This window comes from Rousettus aegyptiacus, unplaced genomic scaffold, assembly GCF_014176215.1.
Source record: "Rousettus aegyptiacus isolate mRouAeg1 unplaced genomic scaffold, mRouAeg1.p scaffold_m13_p_17, whole genome shotgun sequence".
Taxonomy (NCBI): Eukaryota; Metazoa; Chordata; class Mammalia; order Chiroptera; family Pteropodidae; genus Rousettus; species Rousettus aegyptiacus.
The window spans coordinates 3,988,131-4,015,265 of record NW_023416292.1 but is presented as its reverse complement, the minus strand read 5'-3'; the positions used below and the strand labels follow the sequence as shown (position 1 = coordinate 4,015,265).

Here is a 27,135-nt window from a genome sequence, read left to right as displayed (position 1 = left end):
CTGCCTCGGCCTCCTGAAATTTTGCCTGATGTGACTCGAAACCTCCCTGCGCCTTTCACATGAGACACAGTGCCCCAGGAAGCTGCCATTTTCTGAAAGGAAAGAACAAGCTAGGGCCCAGGGCCTGTTCCCACGTTCTCTCTCCACCTTCCCGCCTCCCACCCCAAGGGTTGGTGCACGGCCTCCTCGGGAACTCCTTGGAGGCCGGGCTAGCGACAACTGCCGGGTGGTGGTGCCCAGAACAGCAGCTCTGCTCCGGTCAGGCCCAGGCCCAGCCGCAGACCCAGCTTGTTCTGACAAGGCTATTTATAGAAGCCAGCTTGGCAGCTCCCCGATGGGGGCCTCAGTCTCTCAGCGACTGGGAAACATTTAAACGTCTTTCCTTGGAGACAGGAAAGAGAAATTCCCTTAGGAGCTCAGATGTGATGTCTCATTGGGGAGGAAAAAAACATTGTTCAGGGTCGGACCAGGGTCGGGCTCTGGCAGGTCTCTTTGAAACCCTTTCCAGAACTGCTCCCAGGGAGAAGAGAGCTTGCAATGTTATTAAAGGTGGAAAAACACTTAGAAGGACGAAGGACTGAAACATCTGGATGAGGCTCACCCGGCTCCTCAGTCAGCTGCACACACCCCTCCCAGCCCGCTCCTCCTTCAGCCAGAGGGGCCACCCAGTGCTGGTTCACGCAGCAGAGGTGGCCCTGTCCCTACCTCCCTCCTACCCTGGATTGTGCTGCACTGAAGGCTCGTCTGGTCCTGAGGAAAACTGTCCCTGACAGTAGTTCTGAATCTCTAGTCAAGATTTTTCTCGTATAGGAGTTAGGCAGAGGCCAGGGGGCCATGCCCACCACCTTTCATTTTTGAAAGTGTTTATCCTTATCACCTTGTCTGGGGTTCAACAAAATGAGTTCCTCAGAAGGGGTTACAGGCTTAGGCAAGATGTAGGTGCCAAACAAAGGTAGAGGTTCAGGAGTGAGGCTGGGAAGGAGGTTGGGGTGAAGGGTGAAGAGGGAAGGCTGTTTGGGCCAAGGAACAAATCACCTCCCACCCTCAACTCCACCACAGCATATTTTCTTGTAAGATAGTTCCATTTTTCCCAAGAAATACCAGAAACAGCTACCATTTTCATTTGCCAAGTGAAAGAAGCCCAGGTCTGCAGTGAGCCTTCTCCCACCCAATCATGCAAAAAGCCCACCTTCTGGGACCGAGGGCTGACAGCCTGGCCGGCAGTGAGCACGGCAGCTAGACCTTTGCCTTAAAAACAGGAACCATTTCCTTCCCGGGCAGCAGCAAAACACTCAAGAGCAATGGTTCTCAGCCTCAGCTGCATCGGAATTACCCAGGGAGCTTTTCAAGATCCTGATGCCCAGCCGCAGGCCAGGCCAACTCAAGCAGACTCCCAGCAGTGGAACGAAATATCTCCATTTTCCAAAGCTCCCCAGCAATTCCAGTGTGCAGCTAAGGTTGAGAACCCCCGGTCTAAAGACCCCAGACACCTGGAGTGTCTGCATGTGAGTGTTGAAGGCGGGGGGCAGGGGATGAGGTCCACATAATCTGGTAAGAACCCCGAGGAAGAGCAGAACACCTCTCCTCTGCAGCCAGGCTGTTCTGCATGAGTCCTGCCTACAGCCCTGGAGAACAAGCCCTGCTCTGCTCTTCAGCCTCAAGCGGGGGGGGGGGGGGGGTGCCCAGAAAACAGGCATGGGTTCAAGGGGCCAGTTTCAGTGGATTCCTTCAAACATTAATATCAAACCTCTCTTCTGATTCTTGGGTGTCCTCTCACAATTGAAAGGTCCATTTGTTTGACATCAGGACCCAGCAAATGCAGGGCCTACAGGCAAGATGAATTATTAATAAAAGAGGCCGGCCCCAGAGTCAGGCCCGGGGAAGCTTTCAGTTAATTTTACATGTGTAGGGTGCTAAATTAATGATGAGCCTGCATACACCTGCGAAATGTAACAGCTCACTTAGGACTACAAACGGCTCCTTTTGGGTAACCTCTCCAAGGCCCACATTGAGCCCTCTCACATAAATGACAAAACAAACAAGCAGAGCCCTGTCACCGCTCCCTCCAAGTCTGTCGTAGTTTTGGCTCTGCAGCAACTGAGAAGGTGCGGCCAGGGGGCTCGGGTGTGCTGGCTACTGTGCTGGGTGTTGGGAGGCTGACGACACCTTTAGGAAGCACATACAACCCAATTAGGGACACATGCAAACAAACCCCTTTGGGTTACCCCCAACCAACCCAGGACATTAAAATGATAGTAGGACAGCAACCTAGCAGAGAAGTTTTAGTTTACTTCTAAAAACACCCCGGACTTCTGCAAAGCTGTTGGACTATATTTTAAGATGGTTTCTAGCCACTCACAATACGGAAGTCTCAACCTATGAACGTTTATTCTGCGGAGGGACTGGGTGCCATCCACTTTCCATCTCCGGCTTTGGATGGGGGGGGGAGGGGGAATGAAACCGAGCAGTTGTCCTACCCCCCTCTCAGGCACAGGTGAGCCTTCGCCCCAAACCATGAGCCAAGTGCTGTCCACAAACCCTGCAGAGCCATTTTGAAAAGGTCCAGGGACAGGAAATGCTGAACAGAGCATTAAGAAGAGAATTTTGTTTGCTGGTGGTCCCTGAAGGGCTCCAGACCTAACCCTTGGTCTGCTCGGCCAAGTTCAAGAGGGTCCTCAGGGCAACTGCCCACCCACTCTGGTCACACGGGGCTTTTACCTGTTTGTCAGGAGGAAGGTGTCCCTTCTAGACCATAGAGGTTACTCTCCCCCCACCGCCCATGAAAGTCTCTTATATTCCATTAAGTTTACCTTCGAAGGGTGTTTGCTCTGCACATTCCTGAAGAAGGTGGTCTTAGCAGTGAAGAAGCAATCCTCCAGTTCCTCCTCCAGGCTGCAGTACCCACTGCTCATGCTGCTGTCCACCGTCATCTAGCCCGGAGCCCGGGCGGAGGCAGCGAGCGCATCGGCTGGGCCAGCTCGGGATGCTGCGCAGGGAGGCGGGGACCCTCCCCAGGCTCCACCGCGCGAGCTCACAGCCTGCGGGGGCCAGTCAGTTACCCGGCCAGGCGGAGCAGGCACTGGCCCGCTCGGTTTCTCACCCTGGGGCCCGCGTGGCTCAGGCGGCTGGGTAACCTGTTCCTTTCCCGGAGCGCCGCAGGCGGCTGCGAATACGGGGTCAGACCCGCCTCGCTCCTTGGCTCACTCGTTCTCTGCGGTTTCATGTCCTCGGCGCCGGCTCCCTCCCTCCGCCCCGTACGCCTAGCGCCATCGTGACACCTCCCCCGCCGCCCCGCGCCTTTCCTGCCCGCTGGTACAGCGCAGAGCATTCGGAAGCCACTTCCTCTCGCAAGGTTCCTCAAAGCCTAGCTCAGCTCTCATGGCGCCCCTCCCGCACCCCCCACCCCCGCCCCGCCCCGTCCCTGCGCCTCCACACCCGACGGGGGGCCACTGGTCCGCCGTGACCAGTGGACCCAGGGCACCAGAGGTCAGATTAGGGATGCAGGGAAGGAAGAGACCAGGTTGGACCCAAAGTGGGGAAAGGTTTCTGTCCTCTCTTAATCCTACTGCAAATAGCTCATTCTCATCACCCATGATGGCTCATGTTAACGGCGGCGTTGAATGTGTTATAAAGACGACCTCCGTCCCTCCTCCCTTCCCTCATCCGCCCTCTCACCCCACCTTCTCATTCCGCATTCGCTGAGTGAAGAAGCCAGGTCCATCGGAGTGGTTAGAGAAGAAACTGGAGAAGAAGGAAATCAATACCTGGCCTGCCTGGAGAAGCAGCAATATTTTAACTTGGAAATGCCAGAAGAAACTGCAGGGGCCCCACAAGCATATGCAAATCATATGCAAAGCTATGGTAACCTGGAGAGCAAAGCCTGCCCTTCCACCCACGTGGGAACTTGGCCTCAGGGAACCTCAGGGTACTGAGAGGCTTGTAGACAACACCCAGGTTATTTGTGCATTTTCCTGACAGCCTGGCCAGAGGGGTCTTTGCCAGAGTCCTTACTGTCGAGTCCGGCTCGTTTACATTTCCCTATCAGACTGGGGAAGGAACATCTTCCTTGACCGAGGCTGAATCCTTCACAGCAATTAGGGCAAAAGCTCCCCCCCCCCCCCCCGCCCCGCAGCCCGCACCCACCATGCACACACACACACACACAACTTTCTAGATCACGTTTGAACGATAGTAGTTATAGCTACCAGTGCTCGAGCAAGGCCGCATGTGCCAGGTGATGGACATGCGGCCTATCATTTAACTTTCCCGATAGCCTAGAAATGGAGATTACTATTCTCATGTTATGGGTGAGGAGACTGAGGTCAGCGTTGCGCAGTAGCACATGTGAGCTGAGACACTGGGACTCAGACCCAGGTCTGTGAGCTCCTAGGGCTCGTGCTCCCGGCCACTGTGATGGGCTTGTTCAGCAGATGTGGCACTGTTTTGATGTGCACCCTGCCATCTTCCAATACAGTACAGCCTGGAGTCCCAGAAAACGAAGACAAAGCCTTCAGAGGCTGGTGACGCTAGGGCCATTGTGCTTACAGGGTCTGATGGCCTGTGGACCTTAGGAGCCCCAGAGAGTGGCTGAGAGGGGTTATCCAGTTTCTCTCTAAGTCTGTGTGGCTTTTCCTGAAGTTCTGAGACAAAGTAGTCCTGGGGCACGAGCTGAGCAGAGGGCTGGACTCAGCCCCAGACACCAAGCTGCCGGCTCCATTTTAAGCTCTAGTTACTTTTATGAGGAACCTGCTCCCTCCTCCACCTTAGCCAAATCTGTCATTGCTTGGGAGGGTTTCAAACTGCAGCCCAGTTTGGCTCCATCCTCCCACACAATCTTTTCCCAGAAGCCTCTGAGGGCCTGGAAGGCACTACCTGGAGAGAGCCGAGAGCCAGTACCCCAGCTGCCAGCAGTCCTGAACTCAGGAGACCCTCAATACCAGTAGCTGCTTCCTGGGCGGGGAGATAATAAGTGGAGTAGACAGCTGGGTTGGGCACTAGGTTGAGTTGCAGGTTGTTTGTGGGAAGAAACCTGGGACTAGAAGAGCTCACTTTAATAGGCTTGAACGTAGGTTCTGCTTTGAAGCAATCTTTTCTTCAAATGAGAACTTTAGAGGCTAGTTTTGTTGTTGTTATTGGGGGAGGGTTCCCCACAGACAGTGGTTCAGGCAAAGGAAGCTGGTATTGGCCTCACCAGTACCTTATGCCAGAAAAATGAATGCTGTCAGTAACGGCCTACCTGCTTTGTCCAGCCAGCAAAGAAATACTTTCCTTTATAAAAGGAACTTCTTACTCAGTGGGAAAGTAATAATTAAGGAAAAGACAGGCCTCAGATTCTTTGTGGCCACACTGTGTTCTCGGAGTCATGCAGAGACCTCTGCAAAGCAACTGCAGCGCTACACATTCAAAATGTGCAATCTTAAAATAAAGCTCATACCGACCTTGTTTAAACCCCAAGCCAAAGTGCCGCAAGATTCAGCATGATTCTCTCCCTGTGAGCAACACAGGAAATGCCAGACCCGATTAGGAAAAGTTCTAAGTGACATTGTGTTCTTTTGGGGTGCTGCTCCAGGCCATTCCAAGCACTGTGAAAACACGATGTCTGAATGAGGCTTTTCGAAGCCCTTTTAAGATCCATTACTTCACTTAGGTTCCTCTATAACCTTGAAAGTAGGCATTATCCCCATTTTACAGACAAGGAAACTGAGGAAAGCAACCTGTTTCATTACAGCTCATTACTTTTGAAGCCTCTTAACTCTTAGTTAGTGTCTCTTTCTCTGCCTCACTCCACCTGTCAGTGAATCTAGGCTTGGAAGGAAGCCGTGTGTCAGGACTCAGCAAGACAGACTGTGCTGGCAAGAAAGCTGGGACTAGAAGAAATCTGCAAAGATCATATATAATACAATAAGTTGGCCAGCCTCCAGGGGGATGAATCCAGACTGAAGCTCCAAGGTCCCCAAAGGAAGAAGACTGGATTCCTTTTAGTGTCTAATGACCCTGTCTGTACCACTTCCCTGTGAATAACCAACAGCAGTGATAACCTGGTGGGGGGCGGGGGACGGAAGAGCCTATAGCCCTTTATGCCTCTGGAGGTGAACCCGCAAAGGAGGGGAACTGACCGTTTTTGTCCCTGGACCCAGAAAGGGGAGTCTGCACCTTAAGCTGCACATCCAGGGCCTTAAACCCACAGCATCATGCTGGGGTTCAGAAAGACCCACTGCAACAATAAATAGGTGGCTTTCCCATCTCAAAGTGTCAAATGATAAAGGACATTATTTTAAGCCTTCTTCCTCTCTCAGACGCGATCCTGACATGTGGCCAGATCCCAGCGTGAGATCCACTGTGTGGTTCTGCGTGTTCCCGAGGAGCCGGGACATACGACTGGCAGTCTGCAGCTGGCGTTCTAGCTCCAGCTCCGACTGCAGCTTCACACACTATCTTGAGCAACTCCAAACCTCAGGTTTCTTCATCTGTCCAAGTGAGGGTGCTCAGGGTTGGAGATCAGACTTGGAGCCTTCTGACCTACGAACGTATTCAGAGGCTGAAAACCAGGCTGAGGTACCACCTCACTCCTTAAATGTATTTTGAAATCATTATTAGCCAGTACGTACAAGTACTGTACCATTAACTTTATGTGCATCATTTCATGTCATCCTTACGACAAACCAATGGTGAAGCTATAATTATCATCCCTATTTTACAGAGAGGAGAAGAAAGTCCAGGCAGGTGAAGTAATTGGCACATAGTCATACATGCCAGTTAATGGTGAAACCAAACAAACCCAGCTTGTCTGACTCCAGAACCCCGGTCCTGGAACACCCTAGTACTAAGTGTTTACCCTGTGACTGCGTCCATCCTTACAGCCTACTCAGCTGAAATCGCAGCCCTTCGCGAACAAGTCAAGAACTACTTTCTCTGTCTGCCTGTACCCATCTTCCTTCTAGCTTCTTAGGGCTTTCCAGGGTTCAGAGATTGACCGTCTTCTCCCCCTGTCTGTGTCTCCCGGGTACTGGGTCTCACCTGTGCCAATGGTATCAACTACAGCTCACGGATTTATGTCTCAGAATTCTCTCTCTCCCAGATAGCTCCAGATGGAAGCCTGCTCACTGAGTACCAAACTATCCCCCTGCAGCCCAAAACTGAGCTCACTGTTCTGCCTCACCTCCACTTTTCCTCCTCCTTCAACATCTCCATGAATGCCACGGCGAAGACTATTGCAAAGCCTTCCAGTAGTTTTCTTTGCCCCCATCCGTGCCTCTTCCAAACTCCCTGCCCCATTTGTTGTCCAAGTTATCCTTCTAGACCAAGATCTGATCAGAGTTGTTCTAACATAGAATCTTCTATGCATATTTCAACTAATTATTAGTAAGTAATGAGTATGTGTGAAGCTCTAGTGGCTTATTCTTTCACTCATTCAACAAATATTTGCTGAGCACCTCTGCATGGCATGCACTCGCCTGGGCGTTCCAGTTCAGGCCAGAATAAGACATATGCCTTCTCGCAATGTGCAGTCTAGTAGAACATGAAATGAGAAGTTCTGTAAGAGTTACCAACCTCTTAGATATTTCATTAGCTCACTTAAAAATCCTCACAACCCTGCAAGAAGGTATTTTCCAGGTGAGTAACTGAGGCTGAGTGTTCACAAAAAAAGTAAATGGTAGAATCCGATTTCAAATCCAGAGACTCCGGTTCTGACAATTTTCCACTAAAATTGCTGCCCTTCCTCCAGTGACACTCCCCCTCCCCCCTCCCCAGTGCCTACAACGGGTATTGCAGACTCCTGACTGGATCCTTCAAGGCCCATCACAACACATGCCCAGCCCACAGCTCACACCCACCTCTAGCCACAACCAAGCATCCCCCATATAATTGCACAAAATTTGATTCACTTTCGCAGCAGCCGCCCTGCCCTCTTGTGGTTTTGCTTTTGCCTGTCAATATTTTCCTCCTATGTCCTCCCAACTTCCCGACACATATTCGCCAATAATGATCACACCCCCCACACCTTCCCCTGCCTCTCAGAAGCGACCTTTCCCAGATGTCCTCTCTGGGTTGCATCTTAAGAATGCCACCCTCCACCTTAAGAGTAGCATTTGACAGCACGAAACCGGCTGTACACAGCAGAGAGCTCAATTTCTCCCCAGATGACTTCCTGTTGTAAGAGGTACGTGGCTGCACACTGCTTAGGTTAGAATCACAGGAGATTCACTTTCTTGAGAGTACTAGACCACACTGCACTTCTCTTGCTTGGCTGTCAGGCTAGCAGCTTCAATAGGGCCCTGACACTTAAAGACACTGAAGGCAGTTAAATTAGCCATACCAAGCGCAGAGGCCCTGAAGAGCTCATGCTGAGCCAGGAGTCCGCCTTCTAATTGTACTCCTTTAGGGAGACTAGAAAAGCACAAAAGGTATATCTGATCAACAATTCCATCCCTTAGTGTCCCTCTCTAGGCAAGGCCAGTCCTCCAATGGCCAGGGCAGCATGATCATCCATGTGAAAAGTAAACAACTCTTGCATTCCTACACGTATTAGAGCTCAGTCCCTCCTCGGAGCTGGGATCTCCTAACTGGGAGGCCTTTCTGCTCTGCCTGATCAGAAATGAGCCCTGGTGGGTTGGTTTGAGCTGGTCAGATAGGCCTTGGGGCGGCTCCTGTGAAAGGCAGCTTGTCTCGTGCTGTGCTGTCGAATCATTGACAGCTTTGGCCAGCACTTCTAGCTTCTAGAGTGTGAAGGGAAAACTGTGGAGGGAGGGAGCAGTGGTCCCAGATGCAGGCAGAGTGGAGAGAAAGGCTGAGGAATGGCTCCATCGTTTGGCACATGTGGGTGGGCTGACAGTAAATAAGATAAAATGGAACCATAAAATATATTCAATTAATCCAAAAGAAGGCAGAAAAATAATTTAAAAAGGGAACAAAGATAGGACAAACAGAAAACAAATAGTAATACAATAGACAAATCTATTTCAATAGACTCAAATTTGTTTATATCGATAATCACATTAAATGCAAATTATCTAAATAACCCAACTAAAGGGCAGAGATTTTCAACTGGATTAGAAAAACAAGATTCAACTATTTGCTGTCTGCAAGAAAAGGACCTTTAAATATAAAGACGCAAATAGCCTAAAAGTAAAAGGATGGATAATGGTAATCAAAAGAAAGCTGGAGTGGCTATATTAATAACAAAGTAGATTTCAGAGCAAAGAACATTACCAAGGATAAGAAGGTTATTTCATAATGTAAAAGAGTCCATTAATCAAGAGGACATAATAATCCTAAATGTTTATGCACTGAATAAAGGAGCTTCAGAATGCGGGAAGATAGGAACGTATGGAGAAAGGGCCAAATCCACAAATACACTTGGAGGTTTCAACACTTTCTTCTCAATAATTAATAAAATAAGAGCACATGCCTCAACAAATGTTAGCTACTGTTGTTATCAATCACAATTCAATTTGATAAATGTCTATGGAGCTTTTCAGAAGAGACCCAGGCCCCTAAATCCCCTGAGAGGGGGGTGCAGGTATCTATCTAGAGCATTTGGTAGGCAGGCGGGGGCCAGGGGCGCCCTCGGGAGGGACAGGCCCCGCCCCCAGGCTCCCTACTTCTTGCTCCTTGGCTCCCCCGTGTGGTAGTTCTGGATTCAGCATGTGGCCGCTGGGCTGAGGACTCCCTCAGGACTGGCCCCAGGAGCTTCCCCCTCTAAAAGGTACTAAAAAGGCGGAATCTCCAGTAAGGAGGCAGTGGCGCGACTGCGGGAGGGAACACAGGCTTGGAGCCAGGAAACTCAGCTCTCCACGCCAGCTGAGTCACCGTTCAGAGGCTGCAGGGGCTGAGGGAGATGGTTCCAGAGGGGCCCTCTGCTATAAGGAATGCCAGCGGGGCAGCGGGGAGGGCGAGGCAAAGGCAGAAAGGCGTCAGCGACCTGCGGGGCTGAAACACCAGCAGGCCAGGCTGGGCCACTCTGGAGCTTCGGAAGCCACCCGTCCCTCTGGGGAATGGGGACAGGGTCTTGGTCTTTTTTTATCTACAGAGTAGAGCAATAACTTGAGCTGCAAAGGAGAGGTTAATGGTTGTCTTGTAGCAATAAGTGCCTCCCCAAACCATAAAGCCATAGCGTCCCAGTTTTACTTCCAGGAGTAACCCATTTTTCCAGTATTTGAGAGAGTTGGCAGAGCCATACCATGAAGGGTTTCTCATGCTAATCCAGATGTAGATGGAATTTGAGGGCCACTGAGGGTTTTCATCACAGGGGTGACATGATAAAAAAAAAAAAAATCCAGTAAGGCTGTTAGAGGCATCAGAGGCAGCCCTGGAAGTTACCGGCCGACATTTACTCCTCATCTGCTCATACTGCCACATACTCTTTTCATGGGAGCCTCACAACAACCCCGCCTGGAGAAGCTAGGAGGCTCGTCCTGGGTCATATACCAAGTATGTTGTCTACGGTCTGGGTTAGAACCTAGCTCTTCTGTCACCCAGGCCAGGGGTCTTCTTTTCTTTAAGCAAATAGTTATTGGGTGATGAGTACATGATGCAATATATAGATGATGAATTATATTGTACGCTTGGAACCTATAATCTTATTAACCAATGTCACCCCAATAAATTTAGTAATAATTTAAAAATAAATAAATAAATTATAATTTGAAGATATTTATTGCTTTTTAAAAATATTATACTGGAAACACATGACCGCATCTGGTTATTCGAACAGCACCAAAGTGCACAGCAAAAGTCGAAAGTGAAATCTCTTCCAAGGGTTGGCTGGCCGTCACCCAGGCCCTTGTTCTGTGTTCACATACACACATGCATGCACATACATATGTACAATAAATATATACTGCTGAATGACTTGTTTTCACTTGACCTCATATGTAACTACCAGTACCTACGGATCCATCTGTCCCTTGGAAGGGTGTGGATGGCTGCCATTTCCTTTCCCGCTCCCCCTGAAGCTCCTTCCACTGCTCATGATGCCCCTTAGGCACCAGCTGGACCCAACGCCCTGGTAGTCCGGGCACCAGATCACCGAAAACAGTAGACTCTCTAGATGGCATTTCCCACTAGTGAGACTGAGGATTTTAGAACAGTACCCGGCTCAATAAATATATGCATAAGGAATTTGAGGCAGCCTTTAGACACACATTTTTCTTTTAATTTTAGGGATTAAGGATTAATTTAATGTGTGTCAGGAAAAAATCCTAAGTACTTTAAACAGCGATTCAAGGATTTAAAAAAATAATTCTTAACATAAGTTTATTTAAGTTTAATAAAATGAATCCGTTTAAAGAGAAATACTAAGCAAATAACAGCCCAGGAGGAACATGGATACGGCCAGAATCCTAAGTGGAAAGTGCCTGAGTGAGGCTTGGGGGCTGCTGCGGGGGCGGGGGGGGAGGGGCAGGACTTTGCAGCCAGGGACCCAGGTGCCTGGTTTCTAAGCACTGCTCCTGGATTCTGGAGGGCCAGGAGGAAGGGGAAGGAATCGGGCCTGCTGGACATGAGGAGGTTCGATCCCTGGCTATAAGTGATCTGAGTGGAAGAAAGAGTGCTTATGTTTTTTCTTGTGATTTGCATTCCATGTACCAAAAAAGTGGTGCCAAAGGCCAAAGGGACAGAGCTGCTAGGATCCCCCTGCACTACAGCGGATTATAATAAGACCCAACAGTTTGGGGCAAGGACTGCCTCCCTTGGGGTCTACATTCTAAAGGCAATAAATGGACTGGACCAAACCAGCAGGGGTCTAACTTCATCCCGAGGGCGCTGGGGAGCCTGGGGTCTTTTTAATCACAGAGGTGACACGGTAAGAGCACCCTTAAGATCACTTGCAGTATAAAGTCTCTAGGGTATGCCTTCAAATAAAGGGATGGCAGCTGTTTTGGCAATTTATTGTGGTCTTCAGCCAATGGCAGCCATGTTCGCTAGAAAACAGGCTTAAACTGAAGAAGGGATCTGGGGTAGATTTGAAGGACATTTGCTAGGTCAACAATGGGTGCCCAGGGCAAAAGTCAGACATCATAGACCTTGGAGATCTCCAGGGAGGGACTCCAAAACAACGGATTCTGTGGCTGACAAAAGCACAGGCAGCTACCGGCTCCCCTTCCTCCGTTTAGCTGTCCTAGCCAGACACACACTCACAACCACGGCCTCGTGAGTGCAGCGAGGGGTTCTGAGCCCATCTCCGCCCCCTCACTTGCCTGTCCCTTCTTCCTCCCACTTGACCTCCCTCTGGCATGAGAAGATAGCTAGAACCTTAAGATTACTGTTTTTCAAAAGTTGAGGCCTAATACTTATCTATAGAATGATCTCAACCAAGTTTTAAAAAATGTATGAATGTACAGGAAGAAAAAATAAAGTGTTAGATGGACGCCACCAAGCTGAGACCTCCTAACAGCCATATGTCCCCAAACTAGCTGAGCACAGACCAAGGCCCTGGCCACAAAGTCCCCCAGGAAAAGGGCATGTGCACAGTAGCTTGGCTAGCCCGGGTGACAATGTCAAGGTGAAAGAAACCCCATCCTGGTTTTTAACAGAAAATCAAGCCAAGGCGGAAATCAGCACAAATAAGCTTTTTAGAAAAGGCGAGCGAGCCTGGAGCAGGGCCCAGGTTTTATTGATAGAAGGCGAGGCCCTGCCCCACTTGTGCTGAAGCACGCAGTCAGGCCTGTCCAAGGCAAACACGGCCGCCCTCCCCAGCCTCCGGGAACCAACCCCATTCCAGGCTGTTAGCTAGCGGGGGGCCAGCCTGCACCCACAGGGGACTCTTGGCACCTATGTGTTTCTATGTGATTCTTTCTATAGGTCAGTGTGGTTCTGCTCTAGACATGGCCCTGATTTAGCTTGCCAGAGGGTTCCCCAAGAGGGAAAAGGGGTCACTCTGCTTTCAATTACCCAGACTTGGAAGCACCTGTTCCCTGCTAACGTTCTGAGGATGAGGTGAGGTATACAGCAAACCCCAGGCTGCGCCTTTGGCCCACCACACCTGGAAGCTGGCTAACCCTCTCTAGGGCAGGGTTTCTCAACCTTGACACTGTTGACATTTTGGGTCAGATGATTCTTTGTTGTGGGGGCCCTTTTCTATGCACTGTAGGATGTTTAGCAGCATCTCTGGCCTCTGCCCACCAGATGCCAGCAGCAAACCCCCAGTTGTGACAACCAAAAATGTCTCCATAAACTGCCAAATGTCCCTTGGAAAGGGGGAAAAATCACCCCCTTTGAGACCTGCTACTTTAGAAGAAGGAATAGAGACCCAAAGAGGAGACCCAGAAAGTAGATGGGGAGTAGGCTCCAGGGCGGGGGATGGGTAGAGTCAATGAGAGAAGAAAAAAGAGAGACTTGGCAGCTCCCAAATGGGACAGAAAATTGGGAAAATAAAGAGCAAATGTTTAAATAAGATTTTTAGGAAACGTTGCTATATGGTGTGCTCTGCAACTTCCCTTTTCCATCTCCTAAAGAAAATATCCAGCAAAAATCTGTGTCATTCACCAGGGCTTTGGGAGTCAGCTTTGTGTCCCTTCCTTTCCCCGCCCCACCCCTCCACCTGGATGTTCAGGTTCCAGCTAGGGACAAGTCCCTCCCAAGCAGCCAGGTCACATTCAGGCTATACCATAAGCAGTTACTACTCCAAAATGTGTGAAGGATATATGGAATTTTAAAAAACATTTTAGAACTGATTCAATATCATTTTTATAAAAACATACATCATATTTGCTTTCTTGTAAAGCTTTCCCGGTGGGAGATAAAGGCATGGGAGAACAGCCCAGAGGCTGGTAACACCCATGGGCGGGTCAGGTGATTGAACATCATTGCTCTTGTGCATCACGGTCAGAAAGAGCATATGGATGGCCATTTGGGGCTGAACCCTGATTGCCCAGCTTTTCTCAGATTCTCTTCAGGAAATAACCAGTCATCTAGCACCTATATTGTCTCTCCTAGAATCCTGGGCTTTTCCCTCAAAAACATAGGTTTATTTGTTTATTTATTTGCTTGCTCACCTACTCTACTGCAAGGGCAGGGGTCATGCCTGTTCACTTCATCACTAAGTCCCTGGCATCCCTGGGCTGGCACATAGTCAACATTCAAAACATATTTGTTGAATGAATAAATGGATGATGTCCTGAAACACTCCTTACTTCCTTGACTAGCAACCTTCGACATTAAGGTGCAGATCAAATGTCACCTCCTCTGTTTTTTTCCTCCCTGATTTTTCCCAACAAAAACAACTGCACTGTGTACTCAAAACGCTTGATTCATATTTTTCTGGCAACATGCATCACAGTATATACTATTTGGTTGTATCCTGCCTCGCCTTCTAGAATGTAAGCTCTCTGAGGATAAATACTGTGATATATTATTTATTATCCCCACTCTCACCAGTGCTTGGCACACAGATATAGAGAAATAAGTGTTTGTTTGTTGTAAAAGTCAAAAAAAAAAAATGCTCTCCTGTTGCCCTTCCAAATCCTAGACAACAGAGTTCAGACACATCCTGGTTCAAGCGCCTTGGCAAAGTCCAGAACCAAGAGCCACTTTGGGGATCAGTTTCCTGGTCCTTTAACGCTGGGAAAGAACATGTGCCTGGCTCCTCTGGAGTTGATCTGGCCTGGCTGGCAGCCCCAACATCCCCACTGCCCCAGGGCTGTGAGGCCTCAAAGGATCTTGAGGAGTCTTCTCCAGGACCCCTGTTACCCCTACCCATATCAACACCTCTGGCTCACAGCCCTGGGCCAAACCGGGTTTGGTGGGGGACTTCTAAGTAGCTACAGACTTCTCTTCATCACTGTTTCTGTTCCATCCCCCGAGTCTTTTGGAAAACAGTGTGTGATATTGAGATTTACGGTAAGAAATACGTATTTGGTCTTTGTACAGTTTCAGGCACAGAGCTCCTAAAACCCTTAGAACTTCCTAAATGATGAGAGCTACCAAGGTGTCTCTTGTTATGTTAATGAAGCGACTTTTGGAACTCACCTAAGGATGGGGTGTAGTTGCAAGGAGAACCTACCACGTGATTGAACCTCCAGGAGGGGAACGGGGCTGGAGGTTGAATCAATCACCAATGGCCAATCAGTAATGTCTATGTAATGAAGTCTCCATAAAAACACAAAAGAATGGGGTTCAGAGAGCTTCCAGGCGGGTGAACATGTGGAGATTCAGGAAGAGTGGTGCGTGTGGAGAAGGTAGGAAAGCGCCGCACCCCTTCCCACATACCTTGCCCTCCGTGTCTCTTCCATCTGGCTGTTATATCTTTTCATAATAAACTGGTAAGCTGGTAAGTAACATGTTTTCCTGAATTTTGTGAGCTGCTCTAGCAAATTAATGGAGCCCAAGAAGGGAGTGGTGGTAACCTCCAAGCTGTAGCCGGTTGGTCAGAAACTCAGGTGACGATCTGGAATTTTAATTGGCCTCTGAAGGTGGAAGAGCACGTGCAGAGTGTCAGAATTGAGTTGAATACTAAGACGCCCAACTGGTATCAGAATTGCTTTGGTAGTATGGGAAAACTCCACATACACATCAGAATTGGGTGCAGAATCGGAGTGTGTGTCTGTGAACTCCACCTGGCCAGAAGGAGACCTTGAGATCTAGCACAGGTGGAATACTCATGCCACCTCCTGCTCACCAGAGCTCCCGAGAGAGACAATGGAGCCCAAGACACCTGCAGAGGCTATTCCCAGCCTGGTCCGCAAGCCTTGCTGCCTACCTGGCTGAAGGTCGGAGTGAGGGTGCTTTCTGGAGAGGGTCTGTTCCGGGATGGGCCTTCCTGCTGACTGCAGTCCAGCTGAATCAGATTGCGGCACTCCGGGTGGCAGGTGAATTTACAGTCTGGAGAGAAAGAACCACAGGGGGAATGAGAGGCCAGTCTTCCCAGAGAAAAATGTTGGGAGAATCCATTTAGCCCCAGGAGGCAAGAACATGCAAGAGAGTAGTGGAGGGTGAGAGAACATGAGAATGACCCCTGCTCTCCCTGCCACGGCAAACGGTGAAAGTTAACAGATGCTTTACAGGCATACCTCGGCTCAGTTCCAAATCTCTACAACAAAGTGCATAGCACAATAAAGCAAGTCACACCAGGTTTTTGAGTTCTCAGTGTATATACAAGTTATGTTTACACTATACCATATCCATTAAGTATGCAAAAGCATTGTGTCTAAAAAACTGTACCTGTATTAATTTAGAAATACTTTATTGATTTTTTTAAAAAAAGCTAACCATCATCTGAGCCTTCAGTGAGTTGTAATTTTTTTGCTGGTGGAGGGTCTTGCCTCAATATTTATGGCTGCTAACTCATCAGTGTGGTGGTTGCTGAAGGTTGGGGTGGCTATGGAACTTTCTTAAAAATACATACATACATACATACATACATACATACATAAAGTTTGCCACATTGATTGACTCTTCCTTTCGCCATTGATTTCTCTGTAGCATGTGATGCTGTTTGTTTCATTTTACCCACAGTAGAACTTTTCCCAAAATTTGAGTCAGTCCTCTCAAACCCTGAAGCTTTAACAACTAAGTTTATGTAACATCCTCAGTCCTTTGTTGTCATTTCCACAATCTTCACAATCTTCAGGAGTCAATTCCACTTCAGAAGTGGTTTCCACTAAAGAAAGCACTTTCTTTGCTTATCCATAAGAAGCAATTTCTTATCCTTTCAAGTTTTTTCATTAGATTGAAGCAATTGAGTCACATTTTCAGGCTCCACTCCTAATTCTAGTTCTCTTGCTATTTCAACCACATCTGTAGTTACTTCCTCCACTGAGGTCTTGAATTCCTCAGTCATCCATGAAAGTTGAAATCAACTTTTTTGAAACTCTTGTTAATGTTGATATTTTGACCTCTTCCCATTAATTAAAAATGTTCTTAATGGCATATAGAATAGTGAATCTTGGACATGGTTCTATAGTGTAGCAGTTAGCATGTCAGCTTTACATGCAGAAGGTACTGGGTTCATGCCCCAGTGGAACCATGGTCCACGATCTGCGGTCATGCCACCCTGAACAAGCCCGATGTCTGATCTCAAAAGCTAAGCAGGGTCGGCCTGGTTAGTACTTGGATGGGAGACCACCTAGGAACACCAGGTGCTGTAGGCATAAATAATAATAATAAAAAAAAATAGAATGGTGAATCTTTTCCAGGTTTTCAACTTACTTCGCTCAGATCCATCACAGAATCATTATCTATGGCAGCTATTGCCTTACGAAATGTATTTCTTAAATAATAAAACTTGAAAGTTGCAATTACTCCTTGATCCATGGGCTGTACAATGGATGTTGTGTTAGCATCAGGCATGGAAACAACATTCATCTCATTGTATATCTCCATCAGAGCCCTTGGTGACCAGGGGCACTGACAGTGAGCCATAATATTTTGAAAGAAATTTTTCTGAGCAGTAGGTCTCAGCAGGGGGCTTAAAATATTCAGTTAACCACGATATAAAGAGATGTACCATCATCCAGGCTTTGTTGTTCTATGTATAAAGTACAGGCAGAGTAGACTTTACATAACTCTTTAGGGCCCTATGATTTTTCAGAATGGTAAATAAGCATTGGCTTCAACTTAAAGTCACCAGCTGCATTAGCCCCTAACAAGTGAGTCAGCCTGTCCTTTGAAGCTTTGAAGCCAGGCACTGACTTCTCTAGCTGTGGAACTCCTAGATGACATCTTTTCCCGATATAAGGCTGGTTTCATCCACATTGAAAATCTGTTGTCTAGAGCAGCCGCCTTCACTAATTACCTTAGACAGACATTCTGGAAAGCTTGCTGTAGCTTCTACATCAGCACTTGCTTTCACTTCCTACTTTTATGTCGTGAAGACAGCATCTTTCCTTAAACCTTATGAACCAACCTGGAACATTTCTTCTGCAGCTTCCTCTCCTCTCTGAGCCTTCACAGAATTGGGGAGAGTTAGGGCCTTGCTCTGGATTAGGTTTTGGCTTAAGGGAATGTCGTGGCTGGTTTGGTCTTCTCTCCGACTTCTAAAACTTTCTCCACATCAGTAATAAGGCTGTTTCACTTTCTTGTCATTCATGTTTCATTGGAGTAGCACTTCTAATTTCCTTCAAGAACTTCTTCACTTTCACAGCCTGGCTAACTGTTTGATACATGAGGCTTATCTCAGCTTCCGACATGCCTTCCTCACTAAAGTTAATCATTTCTCACTTTTGACTTAAAATGAGAGATGTGTAACTCTTCCTCTCACTTGAACACTTGGGTCATTTTAGGGTCATTAATTGACCCTAATTTCACTATTGTTGTGTCTCAGGGAATAGGGAGGCCCAAAGAGAGGGAGGAAGATGGGAATGGCTGATTGGCAGAGCCATCAGAACATAAAACATTTATCAGTTAAGTTTGCTGTCTTATATGGCACCCCAAAACAATTACAATAGTAATACCGCAGATCACGGATCACAGATCACCACAGCAAATACGGTAATAATGAAAAAGTTTGAGATATTGAGAGGATTGCCAAAATGTGACACGGGGACATGAAGCTGTTGGAAAAACAGCGCCAACAGACCTGCTTGAGCCAGAGTTGCCACAAATGTTCAATTTGTAAAAAATGCAATATTTGCAAAGCACAATAAAACAAGGTATGCCTGTACACATTTGCAAACCGTTTTCCCCTCCATTACTTTGTGTGACCCTGCAGTCATTATTATTGCCACTTTACAGACAGGAAATTGGGGCCTAGGGACTCTAGTGACTTTTTTAAGGCCAGGTTATTTGGCTTCAGACTGGTGCTCTTTCTACTAATTTATATGAATTAATCACCAGAGGCCAGAGATCCCTGGGGAAGGACTTACGTTTTCTGGGCCCCATTTCGTCTGTCAGTCTGTAAAATACAGATCATAGCAGCCCTGCTTGGCACACAAGGATGTTTATAGTTACAGGTCTTCGCAAATTAAAAGTACCTCCAAAGACAAAGGCATCAGCAGCCACAGGAAAAGCCGTTCGTTACCTGTCTGACCTGCCCCATCTCTACATGTGGGGGTGGCCTCTCTAACCCAGCTGAAACAGCCTGGAGACCACCATCCAAATCAGGAGTTTGGGGGGAAGCACACATTTCACAATGTTCATTTCCGTGGAAGCAGGACTTAATGATCATTGTTGAAAAGAGCTTTGGGGACTACTTAGAGATGGGGAAACTGAGGCCCAGAGAGGTAAAATGAGGTGCCCAATTACGCACAGCTTGGTGGCAGAGCTAAGGCTGCTAGTAGCTTCCGGGTTCCTCAAGGACTCTCTCTCTCTCTCTCTCTCTCTCTCTCTCGCCTCCTTGGCAGAAGGGAGGTAAAGTGGAAGGGGGCAGGGGGACGAGCTTGGGTGGGCAGGGTGTGGCAGGGGGACACAACAGCGTGGTCGTGTTTGGATACCTGGGGACAAGGGGATCACTTTGGACTGATGGCTTAGCCTCCTGACACTCTTTTCCTTCCTTTTAACAAACTCCAAAGTCAGCGCATTTAGACTCTCTTTCGAAAGCTGCCACAGCAGACTCTATCTTGAGGTGGGGAAGGGGATCTCTTCTCCTCACTCTTTTGGGAGTTTTAGAATCAGACCCCTATTCTCCCCAGCTGCCCCTTTCCCTTACACCCCCAAAGATGAGCACATGGGCCACATTCCTTGTACAGATTTTGCCGCTAACGTCTGCAGGGGAGGCCCCTGACAAATGCAGGGGCACAGAGAGATTCCAGGGTCCTGCAACCTTCTGACTCAGTGGTCTGAAGCTCCTGACCACGTCTGCAATGGCACTTAGAAGTTCTGCTGCTCAAATCCCTCATGTCCACCGATGTCCCCACTTTCACACCCCCGCCTTGCCTAGGCCTTCCTGACTCTCCTACTAGAAGCCGAGCTCTCACCTGGAGATGGAATGGGTGAAGCCAGCTCTCTGAGGCATGCGCCATACACGGGCAAGTGCCCACCTGCTTGTTGGGGCCCCCCAGTGGGAGATCTCTGCTCAGCACTAGGACAGCCTCACTCCTAATGGGGAAGGGCTCAGAGGGGTGTGCCGGCCAAGTCGCCCCGGCCTGCAGTAGTACCCAGAATCGCTAGAGCTTTGATAAGGCGGCAGTGAGGCCAGGGCCCACACAGTGCAGCGCTGTTCGGACTCTGCTCCGGGTACACACCTGGACACCTCTGGCGGCCCTCTAAGCATGAAGAATGCTCCGGAAATGCAGAGGAGGAGAAGTACTAGAAGCTCTCCCAGCTCTGTGGCCAGCAAGTGCTGCCACCAGCCCACAAGGGGGGGAAAGTGTCTGGGAGAGGTGAAGGTCCTCCAGCCTCCTCTCTCAGCAACTTGTACTGTTGACTCAGGCGCATCTGATTTTCTCGATTTCCCTCTCCATCTCCTTCCCTTCCTCTCCCAGCCCTGTTTTACTCTGACACACACATACCCTGAAAACAGCAGCAAAATCTCAAAAAGATTTTTTTTTTTAATGGACCTGATGCTAAGCTGGACAGAGCTGGGAAACAGAAGATTCCAAGAGGAATGTTTTGGGATTTTTGAAAAGGCACCTCGAACACCAATGACTGTTCTATCAGACCCTGTGTAATCCCAGACTAGAGCAAAACCATGGGTGCACATCATGACAGCCCCCCCCCCCAAATGCCCAGCCGGGGGCTTCTAGGCCTGCAGAAGTGAAGTCAGAGCCAACGTGCCCTTCTCCAAGCACAGAAGCAAGCCCCGCAGACCACAACCAGTAGCTGCAGGCCTGACATGCTCTGAGTGGGGACACCCATGTGAGACCTTAAGGCTGGGCCGAGTTCCACTGGGACCCAGTGGTTACGCCCATAGACATCTTCCCCTCAAGGCAGCTTATCACGAGGTGCTGCTAAACTAACCTCTACCCTTAGCATCCATTATCCTCCACAGACTTCAGCTGGTGCTCCATCTGGATAAGGAAAGAGAGAGGGACTTTGAGTGACACAGGGCCACACAGGCCCCGGGAAGGGCTCTCCTTCCCTGGAGAGCAGCAACAGCACCTTTGGCAGAGGCTTCGGTGTCTTGAGCATGGACTTCCCTGTGCCCTGTGCCCTGTGCTCACCTGTGCTCACCTGAGGGTGAAGATGAATAAACAGGAGGAGGACTCGGGCTAGCCAGGCAGACAGGACACACATGTGCAGAGATAACTTATGAGTGAGACAGCGCGAAGCAGGGGCGCATCTCAAGGAAAGTCTTCTCAGAGGACAAAGATGCCTGCCAGCCACAGCGGTCGGAGAAGACTTCGTGGCACAGGAGGCTACGGGGTGCTTAAAGAATGGATCAGACTCCGGTGACTCCTGTCCCTCATCGCAGGGGCCAAGAGGAGGCAAGGAGCTGTGACATTACAGAATAGATAGGACAAGGATCTCCCCAATGAGAGGTGGCAGAAGATTAGGGAGCAAGATCCTAGGTTCTGACTGTCATCTTAGGGAGAACTGGCACCTCTTGACCTTATTATTGTCATCTGTAAAATAGAACTGCCCATCCTTTCCTCCTAGCTATAGGCTCTGTCCCGAATGGTTTGAGGAAAAAAACGTGCTTCCAGGTGGAGCCTATGGAAATAGAAGCAACTGTAGGGAGGAATGGTGGAAACAAACCACAAGAGGGCCCTTCTCAAGGAGCCAGGAAGGAGAGAAGGCTCCTGGGCTCACCCTCAGCACCCAGGCTCTCAGTTTCCAAGCTGCGAAAACAAAGCACCATGAGCTGGGTGGCTTAATACTGAAATTTACTGTTTCTCAGTTCTAGAAGCTCAAAGTCTGAAATCAAGTTGTCGGCAGGGCCATACTCCCTCTGAAAATTGTAGGGGGGACTCCTTCTTTGCTTCTTCCTAGCTGCTGATGGTTTGCGGGCAGTCTCTGGTGTGTCTTGGCTTGCAGCTGCATAACTCTTTACTTGGCCTTCTTCCTGTGTGCCTCTGTCTTCACAGGGTCACCTTCTTATAAGGACACCAGTCATACTGGATTAGGGGACCAGTGCTTCACTAATTACACTTGCAACTACCCTCTTTCCAAATAAGGTCACATTCTGAGGTCCTGGGGGTTAGGACCCTACATAGCACAGACCCGTGGCCACAGTGGGAACCCAGAGCCCCTGGGTCCAAACAGATGGGGGTTTCTCGTAGATCATTTCCAGAGACCAGCAGCAGACGGGCAGAGGTCGGGACCAGGGGGTGCAGAGCGGAGGCCAGGACCACTTGTCTACCTCCACCAGCCCTGCGTCTGGCTCTCCCGGTTCCCAAAGGTCATTGTCAAAGTCACCATCTCAAATAAGGGGGTCATACCCAGAGGCCATCACAACCTATGGCCAGAGTGGCATTCCTTCCTCCACTTCGGCAAGGAAGAGATGAACCCAGCAGACAGAACTATCTGTGCAAGAAGATTGTTTTCCCAAAACACAGAAGCACCAAACCTCCCCTTAATCCCCAAGGCTGCCAAAGTGAGTTCCTGCTTCACCTCTCCGCCCCAGTTGCCCCCACCACACACACACACACAAGCACGCATGCACACAATCTGCTGCATAACCCGAGATGCTAATTTTCTGAACCCAAGGCATTCCATTGATAAAGATCTCTAAGGCCCTTTCACCTAGGCCTAATGCAAGATCCGGAGATAACGTGAGGCTTTCCACTTAACAACTCCCCGCCCCGCTCCACCAGCTGGAGCCAAGGTGTGAGGTGAGGGTGGGGGAGGTACCCAGGAGCCAGTCTGTTTTACAGTGAACCCACAGGCCTTCCTTGCAGTCACGCTCAGGTTGGTGAAGAGCAGCAACTCACCCCACATGGCCAAGGCCACTTCTGAGGCCTGAGGGAAAGCATGACGGCCTCTGAGTCCAGGAGCCCCACGCCATTCTCTGGGCACCCAGGCCTTCTGGGAGAAGGCCTTACCACCTTCCACATTCCTCCTTCGGGGACCTGGCTGTTATGTTGTATAATGGAAAGTGAATGGACCCTGAGGAAGGGCTGGCCGCCAGTCACTGTTCAACCAACTCCCTGAACTTGGCGAGTTATTGAGCTTCTCTGATCATTAATTTCCTCAGCTACAAAGTGGGAATAATAGCAGTTCGTAGGGCTGCTACGAGAATTAAATGCACTTCCTGAGGTAAAGCTCCACACGGAGGCCCCGTCCGAGCCCCATCCACCACTACCCCACTATGCAGATTCCCTCCCGCCCTCCCGTTCCTGGTGGGAAAGCTTGGTCTCACCAACCTCCCCCCAGCTAATCATTTCCAAAACAAGAACACAAGTAGCTTTTAGTTATAAAATAATTTTGTTCTTAGGCACTACAGAGAAATCTGCAAAAACAATTTGGAAAATGACAACATTACAAAAGTTTTTTAAAAGCAAGAGTAAGGGTTGTCCTGGTCTTCCCGAGCAAGTCAGTGGGGACAGTCCTCATCTCAGGGATCCTGCCTTGGCTCCCTTCTCAGATATTTCTTTGAGAGTCCCCCATTCTTGTGCTGGGGGTCACTCCACTGGAGACCAGTGACAGCTGCTCAGAGACTTCCCAGAGCGCCTCCATCACTCTCTGTGCCCATCTGTCCCGGGCCGGCCAGGACTGCCCCCCCCCACCCACCGTACCCCCCTGCCTGCTCCCCCATCCTCAAGCCTGTCTGTGCACACCCCATCGGCACCCACTGACCTTCCTCCAGACCTCCACAGAGTCCCGAGGCATCCTCAGCCCTCTGCTGAAGCCCTACCCCAGGTCACCTGCAGAGGCGAGGTGCCAGGTGTACATGGAGGCTGGTGAGGGGAAACCCCACTCCCACCTCGAAGGGGCACCTCTGCCTGCCCAGGACCTCTTTCCTCCCTGCCTTCCTGCCTATTCCTCCCCCAACATCTGAACTTCTAAGTTCTTGCTCTAATTTCAGAAAAGAACATTGTTAACCAAAGTCGGAAATTCCAGTAGTAATGAGGATGTGGGTAAACAAGAGAGTTCTTGCCTTATTGGTGGGACCGATTTCCTGCAGGAATTTATCCCTAAATATGTCTTCATCTAAATATGTCTTCATTAAAATGTTCATCACATAGTCATTTATGACAACAAAATGCTAGAAATATCCCACATCCATCCACAGGGAACCCATTAGAGTTATGATATATTTTAAAATAAAATATTATTTAATAATTACATAAGATGATGGAGATTAATATTAGTCAACCTCGAAAGAGATCCACAAGGATATCATTTAAGAGAAAAATGTGTCTTATGGTCCTGATTATATAAAAATGTACACATACCTATGTATACATCATACAGAGTGATATTTAGAAAGGTGACATGCTTGCTCTGAGTGATGGGATTTCAAGTGCTTTTCCTTTTTTTCCAGTTCCTAAATTTTTATAACGAACATATATTCTTTACTAGCGGGTACCATGGCTCACGACTTACAATATGCCAGACACTTGATATGATTTTATATAATATATATTGATTATAAATATAGTGTTTATTATATAAACATGTGCCTGTGTGACATATGTTTCGATTTCTCTTTTCTAAAATGAGCTTACTTTTGAGAGCAGTTTTAGGTTAACAGCAAAATTAAGCAGACGTAGACAGAGTTCCCGTACGCCCCTGTTCCCCGACACACGAACAGCCTCCCCCAGTATCAACCACCACCAGAGTGGTACATCGGTTACTACTGATGAACCTACCTCGACACATCATTATGACCCAAAGTCCATCATTCACACTAGGGCCACTCTTGGTATTGAACATTCTATAGGTTTGGACGAATGTATAATGACATGTATTCACCATTATACTATTGCACAGAGTAGTTTCACTGCCCTAAAAATCTCTGTGCTCCATCTCTTCATCCCTTGCCCGCACCCTCAGCCCCTGGCAACTGCTGATCTTTTCATTGTCTTGAGAGTTTTGCCTTTTCCAGAATGTGATATAGTGGGAATCATACAGAGGTTATACTTTCACATTGGCTTCTCTCACTTCGTAATATGCATTTAGGGCTCCTCCATGTCTTTTTATGGCTTGTCAGCTCATTTCTTTTTAGTGCCGAATAACATTCCATTGCCTGGATGTACCACAGTTGACTTATCCATTCACCTACTGAAGGACATCTTGGTTACTTCCAAGTTTGAGCAATTATGAATAAGACTGCTGTAAATATCCACGTGCAGCGTTTTGTGTGGACGCACTCCCAGCTCCTCCTTCGGCCTGCCCCTGTTCTAGAGGTGAGGAAACTAAGACTTGGAGAGGTTAAGAGACTTGCTGGGAGCCTCCAGATTCGAGTGGAAATCCATCGCATCTGGCTGCTTCTCAATAGCACTGTTTTCTGGGAAACCTTCCTCAGAGCTGCCACCACCCCTTGGCCCTGGTCCCACTTACCCTGCACTGCTTGAGGCCAGGGATGGGCTGCGTCAGGGGTAGGAGTTACGGGGGCCCAGGGCCTGAAGAGAACACGAGTTGAAGGGATCTGGGTAAGGAGTTTGCTTTTTCCTCTGCCCCAGCAGGTGACAGCAAGAGTGTCCCTTCCCGAGGCCTCCGCCTCACCCTGGAAGAGCCGGTTCATAGCTCCTGTCCTAGCCCGGCCAAGCCGCTCAGCCTGGGAGCTTCAGACACCACCCCTCCGGTCTGCCAGCTCTAGATTGGTCTCGGAGTGTGACTTCCCCTTCGTCTCTGGGACGCCACAGCTGGGAGACCCTGGGCAGCAGCCAGAGATTCCTGCAGTGAGCTCCCTGTGCAGCTTCACCAGAAAGGCTAGCTCCCCAGCCAAGGTCAAGGCCAGGGATAGCGGGCTTTCACCCTCCCACACTCGAAGAGGCCCAGCCTCTGCAACTCTGCTCGCCAGGGCACCACAGCAGAGCCAGCTGCCTCGTCATGTGGAGAGATGAGGATGGCGGGAGAACAACCAGCATGGACTGGGCTCCCGGCACAGCAGCACCACAGCGCACCCACTCAGCGGCTGTACGTCGGAAACCCTCAAACCCTCGAAGCACACTGCTTCACGTGTATGACAGAGGCCTGAGAATGGGAACACGGGACAGAGCGATTCATCAGGAACTGGGGAGTGGACAGAATCGGCCTCCAGAGTCACAGGGGTCAGGGTTTGAACTTCGCCCTGCTACTGACTGGCTATGACCTGGGACCAGACAATTTACTTAACCTCGGTGAAATATGAAATTTATTTAGCTTCAATTTCCTCATCTACAAGATGAAAAGTAATGTCTTCCCTGACAGCAGATTTGTTGCCAAAAATAGACAGAATGTATGTAAAGTATCCAATAGTGTATGTGTATAGTAGGTACTCAATAAATGGTAACTCTCATTACGGGACTTCTGAGTCTGGGTACCCAGCTTCTTGTTGACTCAGCTTATGATGCCAGCCAGAACAACCTGTCAGTTTTGGGTTCCCCTTGCAATGTATTAAGGTAGGAAGAATCACGCGACTTTCCTGCTCGCCTCAGCTCCCCCCCCGCACTGTGCCTGCCTCCCTCCAGGCACGACTTCAATGCGCCCTGTGGAGTCAGGCAGAAGCATGGGAGGATGACCGGCGTTGGAGAATGGGAAGGTAGAGAGACCGATCTGTCAAGGAGGTCTGCAGCAACCGCCAAAATCAACACAACCTATACATTTTTCGTCTCCTGGTTAAACTCCAAGAGAGGCTGGCAGCAGGAGTGGAAACTCCCTGCTCCTGGGTCAAGCAGCCAGCTCAGGACACCTGCGTCTTTATGTTTCCAGGAAGGAGCCTGAATCCAGTCCTCTTGAGACTGTATACTGTGATTCCTTGTTTAAGAAGGCAGGCCACCCCTGAGGGCACTGAATACCGCCCGCCCCTCACCCCAGCCCGGAGGGTCCGGAGGCACACAACTGCACCCTCCTACCACACACGACTCTAACTCTCACACACACACACACACACACACAGAAAATGTTCCAGAAAGCAAGCCAAGGAGCCAATAGGAAGGGTCGATGCAGCAGTGGTAGAAGAGAGACCTGGGAGGTAGACCCATGTCTCAGGTCAGAGAGGGCCAGCCTCCCGCGGACAGGCACGCGGGGCAGCTGCATGCACTGGGGCCATCGTCTGTGCAAAGAGCCAAGAGGGGCTGTGTCTGAACACGCACAGGTCAGGAGTGATGTTCAGTTGCTGTGTAAAATGGGCCGGCTAGGCAGCGTTAATGGGAGGCTGGCTCCCCAGGGTCAGGC

At 49.2% G+C, this 27,135-nt stretch overlaps 1 protein-coding gene across 4 annotated transcripts in view; it reads right to left on the bottom strand.

Annotated features, from left to right (window-relative positions):
* The window catches only part of RASSF5 (Ras association domain family member 5), a 67,874-nt gene that overhangs the window by 25,320 nt on the left and 15,419 nt on the right, over positions 1-27,135 (bottom strand). For 2 of the 4 annotated variants that reach the window (XM_016129255.2, XM_016129256.2), the window contains exon 2: positions 15,698-15,819. In XM_016129255.2, the coding sequence (XP_015984741.2) occupies positions 15,698-15,819 (122 nt within the window). Of the gene's footprint in view, positions 1-2,810; positions 3,272-3,680; positions 3,831-15,697; positions 15,820-27,135 lie in introns of those variants that run through there. The other 2 variants (XM_016129259.2, XM_016129258.2) reach the window with 2 other exon arrangements.